We start from the raw sequence: 9,262 nt of genomic DNA on the forward strand, positions 1-9,262 counted from the left end.
TAATCCGGGTTCGTTGAAGTATTTGATTCGAAGAAACAATTGAGGGATGCTATGGAAGAGGAGTTGTTCTCTTTGAAAAAAAATCAAAACATGGTCATTGGTTCCAAAACCTCCTAAATAGAAATCCATCCAATCAAAGCGGATTTACAAAATCATGTCAGGTATATGAGGTAATAGTAAATCTAGGTATAAGACTATATTGGTGGCTAATGGCTATGCTCAAAAGAAGGGAGTTTACTTTGATGAGATTTTCCCTCCGGTGAAGGTTAAATCTAGATGATAGAATAACTGGGTCTTAAATAGTTTGTCATGAGGGAGATTTGTAGAAAAATGACAAGTTATTTAAGTATATTAAAATAAGTTTTATACCGTGGTCGAATTGTAAATTAGCTCAAATGACATTTTTGCAATTAAGTGCAACTTCTTCTTTAGGTCTTTTAATTAGGAAAAAACACACACACATTAGAGAGAGGTGTTTTTCTGCAAACGGAGCTGACCAATGGGAAGAGAGACGTTGGCCGACGAAGAGGAAGACATCAAAGTATTGACATCAACTAAGCAACGGGATCAAGCAAGCTTTTCCAACATGTTTGAGGGTTTGACGGCGACTGACGTGGTTTGACGAACGCTTTGTTCCGGTGTTTTCTGTGGTAGTTTAACAGTGGCTGTGGATTTGAGACTGTCGACTGTGGGTTCTTCAAAGGTTTACAGTGGGTTGTTTGGCATGTGGATATCAGGTCAAAGGAGGTGGTTTTTGATGGGTTTTGGGTCTTTGGTATCAGAGGTAGCAATCGACACATGGGTCTCTCAGTTTCTTGGTGCTTGGTCGACGATATAATTGGGTTCGGCGTGATTAATTACAGATTGTTATCTTGTTAATTTCCATGATTGTAACTTGTTTTTGCTCTTAATAAAATCCCTTCAGCTGGTTCTCAAAGTGGATGTAGACCAAATTGGTCGAACCACTATATATCTTTGTGTTGATTGTTTTTATCGCTTTTTGGTTATCTGGCTATTACGTGTTTGGCATTGTGTCCTCTAGTTTTAGTGTAGAAATTTAACAAATGGTATCATAGCTTGGATAAATTTCTAATAATAGTATTCAATTTCACTAATAAATCCTTTAATAACAAAATAAATATGATTTTAAATAACAAACAACGAGTTTTAAGATATAAATTTCAACCCAATTAAGTATATCATTGGTACATTTTAGAGAAGAGGGCCTATAAAACCCAAATTCGCTTAGCATAATACAAAACACACAAACAAAAGGAAGATCCAATCTTCCCATCACTTATTTTAGATGGCATGGAAGATGAAAACATTTTCTTTTTCTTATTCAAACAAACTTATTGAGAAATTGATCAACGGTTGTATATTTAACATCTGGATATAATTCTGTGGCTTCCACTCCAATTGATGGATCAATATCAAAATAGGTATGATCTCCCTTCACAAATACTGAATGATAAAGTGATAGCCTCATGTTTAGGGGATATTCAGCCTCTGCCAAAAAACAAATAACAAAAAGGTTAAACAATTAGACTCTATTGGTTAACCATTTCGGTTTTTGTTTTGTTCAATAACAATTTTGTTTTTAGCTTTTCGAATTTTTGTTCCTCTCAATTGTGCAATGATTATTCTAATTTACTTGTTTTTTTAAAAAGGAAAACCAATTGAGCTGCGTTCTAAGTCAAATTGCAAGGAAAAAAACAAGTTTTTGAAGCTGTCTCAGTATTCAGAGATTGGTTTAGAAAATGGAGACTCTGGTGTGTAAGCCAATAAATATCACCAGAGCCAAATACATTTTTAAACTACACACGTATACTAAATAGATATATAGACTTGAAACGTTCATATATAAAACAGAAAAGAAAACTAAAACTAACCTGAAATGTCCTTCAGCACCTGAGCCTCTGGAATATAGATCTTTTGGAGGGTTTTGCCAATTTTATTCTCCCAAAGAGAGACAAGATCATTGAAGGAGTAAATATTTTTAGGAGGTCTAACATAAAGGATTTTGTTTATTGTTCTTGGATCATCCACACTTCTAATTGTGTAAGTCCCAATGTCTTCTTCCTTGTTGAATATTGCTATCAACAAAAAATAAATAATGTTTCAAAATAAAATAAAATAAAATAAAAATAAAAAGCGAACCTTGAACCAAAAAAAAAAGCCCTTTGTTTTTTTTTTTTTTTAAAAATGAAGTATATAGACACTACTTTTTCATCTCAAATTTCTTTATTTGTTATTTATCTTTTTACCGATGTTTCAAAAATTCAAGCCTCTTGAAACTAAAAAATTAGGTTCTATGGTCGAGAATCTTAATTCTATTTTATATTTTCAGATTCATCGAGTGCGTGAAATATGCATTTGACAAATAATTTAGATTCTATTTTTGATAATCGTTTTCTGATTCTGTGATCCGAACAATGTTAATTTAAAAAACAACTTTTTAAGTTTTAGATCCAAAATTTGAATGCATTTTTAAAAAGCAGAATTATATTAAGTACATATAAAGACATTTTAGGTCGCATTTGGTTCGTGGTCCAATAATTATTTTGAAAAACAAAAAATTTAGTGGAAAACAAAATCAGATTCTTCTTTTCCATTGATTAAAAAAACGTTTGCTTCCAATTTAAAATTTAAAATTTAAAATTTGTGTTTGATTGTGAATTTGAAAATACAATGGTGTATCTCATGTTTACAATCTCTGAAAACAAAATCTAAAAATAAAGAAAACGGCAATTTATTGTTTTTGAAAATGGGCTATTCAACGTGTTTTTTAAAAATTGTTTTTAAAAGCAAGTATACCAAACATGTTTTAATTATATGTTTTGTATTTTTTGTTTTTGAAAACTTAAAAATGAAAATGTATAAATCAGGACGGAAACGGGGCCTTAAAAATACACTATGTCTTGCAATTAAGTTTTTTTTAATATGATAAGTGTTATGTACTTTACAAAATAATAATTATATAAATTTATAGGATCAAATTATAAATTTGGTCAGATAGAACTTAGTCTTTTTGGTATGGTGAAAAAAAAAAAAAAAACCTCACTCATAGCTAGGGGCTATTTTTACAAAGGTTTTTAAATCATAAAACACTAATCTCTAATTTTCTCCAAACAATAAAAATTAAAATTATCATTTAACAATTTTTTTAAACATAAATTATATCCATAAATAAATTAATAATAGCTTATTGTCAATTAAATCTTACCGGATAGACAATAATAGTTTTATGATTTATAAAGGAGCATTTTTTAAAATGGCAAAATATTAAAAACTATTTACAAAATATAACATAAAACATCAAACTTCTATAGCCTATTTAAGGTTTTTTTGTTATATTTTGTAAACTTTTTGCTATCCATAACAATTTTCTATTTATATATTAGAGGCATTTTTTTAAAACTACGGTATAAAATACATTTAAACATTTTTTAAAAAACTAAAATTCAATTTTTGAACGGGCCATCAAACACATATTTGAAAATATAAAATATAACTCTATTTTCATTAAATATCCTATTTTCAAATTTTTGTTTTTAGATTATCTATCAAAAGAAGCCCTTGACTTTTAAAAATTTGCTTTTATTTAGAATTTGACTAAGATTTAACTTTTATATTAAGAAATATGCAGAACATAGTAAGAAACAAAGAATAAATAGACTTAATTTTTAAAAATTAAAAGCAAAAAATTAAAACAAGGTCTAAAGTATTGTTTCATAACTATTTTATTTTAATTTTTAGTTTAAAAACTTGAAACAAAATTTGTAGGGCATTTTGTCCCAAAAGATGGGCTAATTAGTAGCTGTGTAACAAAAAATTTTTGAGTACACAATGGGTGGATCTGCGGGGCTAATGGTTAAAATCCTTTTATTTGTATTGCAAACATGACGAAAACCTATGGGTGATAAACTTCAAAGAGTTTATCTAAATTTTACTATATATGCGGTAATTTTTTCCTTTTCTTTTTGCAGTGTTATATCTTTTTTAATACTGTGGGCATAATTTCTACAGTGGTAACTACCATAAGAAAATGTTACAAATGGACAAAATAAGAAAAATATTTGAAAAATAGTGATGTTTGAATTCCTTTTAGTTTGTTACATGGCAGTTCAAATGACCAAGTATCGGATCCTTTTTTTTAATAATGCATTTTTAAAAAGTAATGTCAAAAATAGGATAGGAGACAAACTATTGACAAATATAGAGTGATTTTGTGGAAGTCGTGTACCTAGTACAGAACTTTGCTAGAAAATCATAGACGGGATCCACGAGTTCAATGCATGGACCTCACTCCCTTCTTTTTTAATTCAAAGATATTCAATATATATATTTATTTAGTGTTTAATATGTGGGCCCCACACGTGTTAAATATATATTTATATATTTTTCTATTTATTATTTAATATGTGGACCCCACAAGTTATTTATTTTTAAATTTAAATATTATATATATATATTATATTATATTTTGGGTTTTTAATAAATGCATTAAACTTCTTAAAACAAAATTAAACAAACTCAATCTTTTGAATTTCTATTCTACCAAATTTCGTTATTCGGACTAAGTTAAGCAGATAAAAGATGAAAACTAAGTAAAAAAATTTGGGAATATTTTTTTTAATAATGCATTTTTAAAAAATAATGTCAAAAATAGGGTAGGAAGCAAACTATTGACAAAAATAGATGTATTATTAAAAACAATATTCCCAAATTTTGTTGGATTTTATTTATATAAATTTGATGTATATATAATACTATTGTCTTAATTTTTTTAAGCTCGTTTTTACTTATTTTTCATCTTTTATCTGCTTTGCTTAGTCCGAATAACGAATTGGTAGAATAGAAATCCAAAATATTGAGTTTGTTTAATTTTGTTTTAAGAAGTTTTATGCATTTATTAAAAACCTTAAATAATATATATATATATATATATATATATATATATATATATATATTAAATATTACATAAATATATAAATAGATATAGATAATATATTTAAATTTAAAAATAAATAACTTGTGGAGCCCACATATTAAATAATAATAGATAAATATACAAATATATATTTATTACGTGTGGGACCCACGTATTAAATACTAAATAAATAAATATATATATTAAATATCTTTGAATTAAAAAATAAGGGAGAGGGGTCCACGCATTGAAGTCGTGGATCCCGTCTACGATTTCCTAGCAAAGTCGTGTACGGGATACACGACTTCCATAAAATCACTCTATTTTTGTCAATAGTTTGTCTCCTACCCTATTTTTTACATTACTTTTTAAAAATGCATTATTAAAAAAAAAAAAAATCCAAGTATCGTATCACTATGAGATTTAGTTATTTATAGTTATTTACAATTATAATTCCATAAGATGTAGAGAAGTATATGTGAATTAAACACTTTAATCTTAGAGAGGTAATAACGTATTTTTTAACATTATTTTCTCTAATAAAATTATTCTTCCTTTGTTCTATGGCATAACTAATACATTATTAGTAAACCATGTAAACTTGTATCCATTTTCTATACTATATCTTTTCTATATTATTTATTTGTCGATTTCATAATAAGTGAAATTAAATAATAAACTTTAAATATCTCTACTAAAATATAACATGATCGAATTATAGGAAAATAACATGTCACTCCTACCGCACATGAATATGTGCAAAATATCATTGCTACCTAAAATTAAAGAAAGAAGAAGAGATTTATATTAGTAACATATAACACAAATTGCTAAACGAAAATCCACACGTGAAAAAGTGAGAAAACATAGACAATAAAAATCGACATAGAAATTTACCTATAGTTTACCTGTGTACATGTATATGGATAGAGAAAAAACTGAGAAAGAATGGTTGGTCATTCAAGATTGAAAACATGGATCTAACCCTAGGTTAAAGAGAAGACGTCCAACATGTAAATAAATAGTGAGAGAGAAAATGTTACCTTTGGGATTTCCATCTCCAAGGATAAAAACTCGATGTTTAGGTGGAAGAGGTGGAGTAGGAGGTTGAGGTTGAGCCAAACTTGAAAGGAACCAATCAGCAAAGAAATTAGAGGAAACAATTGTATAAGGAATCCCTGAACCCTCCAAAGCCCTACGAATTTTAGCCTTTGCAGAATAAGCTGATTTTGCTGGCTCAACACCACGTACACGATCCACATCATTCCCAAATTCTGATGGAAAGAATCTCTGTATATACAACCAAAACCCCTCCCATCAACTACTACTCATTCAACCATATGTATTAATTGCATGCCCACCCACTCCATTTTTTCCAATTCAAATCTCTATTATTGTTCAATCACATATGGTTTCTAATTTTTCTTTTTTTCTTTTTTTTTTACATTCCCTATAAAATTCATCATTTACAACATGTCAATTATTTTTTTCCTCTCAAAACATATTATATACCATATAAGAAACAAATTAGCGTAAACTTAATTGAAACCTATTATGTCTATTTTTATCTTCTATTGATAAATAATATCGTCAACAAAAACATAGTTCAACTGTCATTCAAATTTCAATTGATGTACTGATTAATCAATTATTATTGTCACCTCAATTACTATAATTTCTAAGATGAGCATTTTTCCATTGGAAACTCAACAAACTTAATTTTGAATTTGAACTCTAAGAACTAAATTAAAGTTTAAACAAAAAAAAACTATGAGGACAAAATTAGAAGAGCCATAAATGAACAAACTAAGAAATAAGAAAAAGAAAAGATCTAATATATAATATATGTATGTATGACCTTAATATGGCCAACTTCTTTGATGGCAGAGATGAGTGTAGATTGATCAGCTAATTGATCATGCCCTACGGTGGATATCACCACATCCACTTCTTTAATTGCCTTAACTAAACTCTCATGATCATATAAATCACCCTGCACAAAAGTTTGAGATCATCTATTTTAATATTTCTTGCATAATTGTAGAAATATTAGTTAAAGAAAATTACAAGTTTGAACGTGGTTTTATTAGATAGTTTAATTTTTTTGTCTAATAAACATGGACATGTTACGTTAAGCAATAAAAAAAATTAATAATAAAATATATTTACAGAAGGATAAATTAAATAATTACGTATATAATATAAGTTGAAAACTATCACTAATAATTGCTATCGGTTGCCTAGCACAAATAGTTGCTATCACTTGTAATTACTAATAGTTACTATCAATTATAAACTTTCAACCGTCATTATTAAGAGTGCTTATTCTCTATTTTTTAAACTTAATTATTAATTTTGAAGCTATCATTGATAGCAAATCAGTGATATAGTAATTGATAGTTGCTATAAATTGTTGTCACTATAAATGTTATCAGTGATAATTTTAATTTGACAAATGTGCTATCAATTGTTATTATTGATAACGACTATCGGTGATGGCTTCGGTCAATATTAAACATTGTTATATTAGGGAGAAGAAGGATAAATTAAATAATTTTGATTCATTTGTTATTTTTAGTTTATTTCCTAAACTTTTCTATTTTTTATAATTTTACTATAAATATCACTTTTCTTTATTTTTATTTGAGACATATTCAAATATAGAATAATAACTAAAATCGTAAAATATTTACAAAATATAACAAAATGTTAGATTTTATCAATATCTATTATCCATCATTGATAAAATAATCTAAAATTTTGTTATATTTTATAAATATTTTATCAAATTTACTGTTCCCATCTATTTTTTATTGCTAAAATGAATATTGTGTACTAAGTATTTCACTTCTTTAGTTATATTCTACTTGCTTTTATTTCTTTTAGAAAAATATTCAATGTAAACTTAAATTAATATATATATTATAAGTTTTAACTAATTAATATATATTATAATTGGATGTTCTCAAATATAGAAAAGTTTTACTTTGTATGTTGTTGTGATATATCGTGATAGACCTAGCTAGACGTCTATTATAGCTTAAATGATATATATGTCCAAATTTATTTTCGATAAAAAGTAAATTTTAGCTATATTCATAAATAGTTTCGAATGTTCGTCATTTTAAACATTTTTCTATTATTTTGTTGAGAAAAATATCAAATAAAATATTGAACTTGTATTAATTTTGAAAAAATTCAAATTAATAAAAATTAACGTGTTTAAATAAATTCGGTCCTATATTAATTAATTATAAATTAATAAACAATCATAAGTTTGGATCATTAACTAAATTTAAGACATTGTTTCTGAATAGAAATTCTGTAAACAAAACATAATTATCCAAATATTCACAAGTATCTTAAAAGACAACATTATTACTTTCAAGGATATCAGACATCCGCAATCTTTTAAATTTAAAATTTAGAAAAATATCGATATATATACCTAAAGTCTGGAGTTTTTGTTAATTTACACCTTCTTCTGTTACGTTTCATTTATAAAAACTTGCTGTGAAATTTATAATTATATCAATTAAAACTCTAAACTTTTAACCAATTTACGCTCTTTATCATAATTATTTTTTGAAAACCATCCACCAAGATACTCTAATTTTCCACTTTTTTCAAAATTGAATACTTGAAGAAGTCTAAGCATGTTTGAGATTCATGCCATGAATATTTTCTGAAGACAAATATCGTAATGAAAGATCTAAATTGATTGGTTTGTGAAATTAATTGTGAGTTTAATTTTCTAAAATCATAAGCTATTTCGCACGATATTGTTCGAAATGATCTCAAATAGAGAATAAATTGATATATTTATAGAAGTTCAATATTTAAATTGTTACAATTATTAGTTTAGAAATTGAATTGATGGAGCTCTAGTAAAGTTTTAAAGTATAAATTGATAATTTTCGGACACGTCTGCAAATAAGATGATTTGACCCAAGGATGGTAGTCTACAATATGGAGAAGTCCCTTGCCAAATGACAAAGAAAAAAGATGAAAACAAACAAACTTACAAAGAGAAAATGAACCCCCAAGGTCTTGAAGTTGTTGATAATATGAGACTTGGAATGGTTGGAGAGAGTGGAATATCTAAGAAGAACATAGGTTGGATGGCCAGCCTTGGCACTTGCTTCCACCATAAACTTACCAACATAGCCACTCCCTCCCACAATCAAAATCTTGCTTTTGAATGCCATTAGAATCAATATTTTTTAGGTCAAGAAATGCACATAGAAACTATAAATAATGGAAAGACCAACAAGAAAGCAAAAGTGGTAAATTGTGTTTTAATTGAAACTTTTGACAATATTGGTATCA

General features: G+C 27.0%; 1 protein-coding gene across 1 annotated transcript; it reads right to left on the minus strand.

Annotated features, from left to right (window-relative positions):
• Positions 1-1,165: 1,165 nt before the first annotated feature.
• On the minus strand, positions 1,166-9,262 carry LOC103490368 (phenylcoumaran benzylic ether reductase Pyrc5-like). Its single transcript, XM_008449861.3, has 5 exons — positions 8,959-9,262; positions 6,792-6,926; positions 5,977-6,223; positions 1,893-2,096; positions 1,166-1,509 (listed from the first exon to the last, which is right to left on the minus strand). The coding sequence occupies exons 1-5, from the start codon at positions 9,139-9,141 to the stop codon at positions 1,343-1,345; spliced, it is 936 nt and encodes a 311-aa protein (XP_008448083.1). The 5' UTR covers positions 9,142-9,262; the 3' UTR covers positions 1,166-1,342.

Source organism: Cucumis melo, chromosome 1 (assembly GCF_025177605.1).
Source record: "Cucumis melo cultivar AY chromosome 1, USDA_Cmelo_AY_1.0, whole genome shotgun sequence".
In the NCBI taxonomy this organism is placed as follows: Eukaryota; Viridiplantae; Streptophyta; class Magnoliopsida; order Cucurbitales; family Cucurbitaceae; genus Cucumis; species Cucumis melo.

Coding starts and splice junctions, on each gene's coding strand:
- LOC103490368 (XM_008449861.3), bottom strand. CDS start 9,141: ATGGCATTCAAAAGCAAGATTTTGATTGTGGGAGGGAGTGGCTATGTT. Junction 6,224..6,791: donor AAGAAGTTGGCCATATTAAG/GTCATACATACA, acceptor TTGTATATACAG/AGATTCTTTCCATCAGAATT. Junction 1,510..1,892: donor GGTGCTGAAGGACATTTCAG/GTTAGTTTTAGT, acceptor GTTTTTTGGCAG/AGGCTGAATATCCCCTAAAC.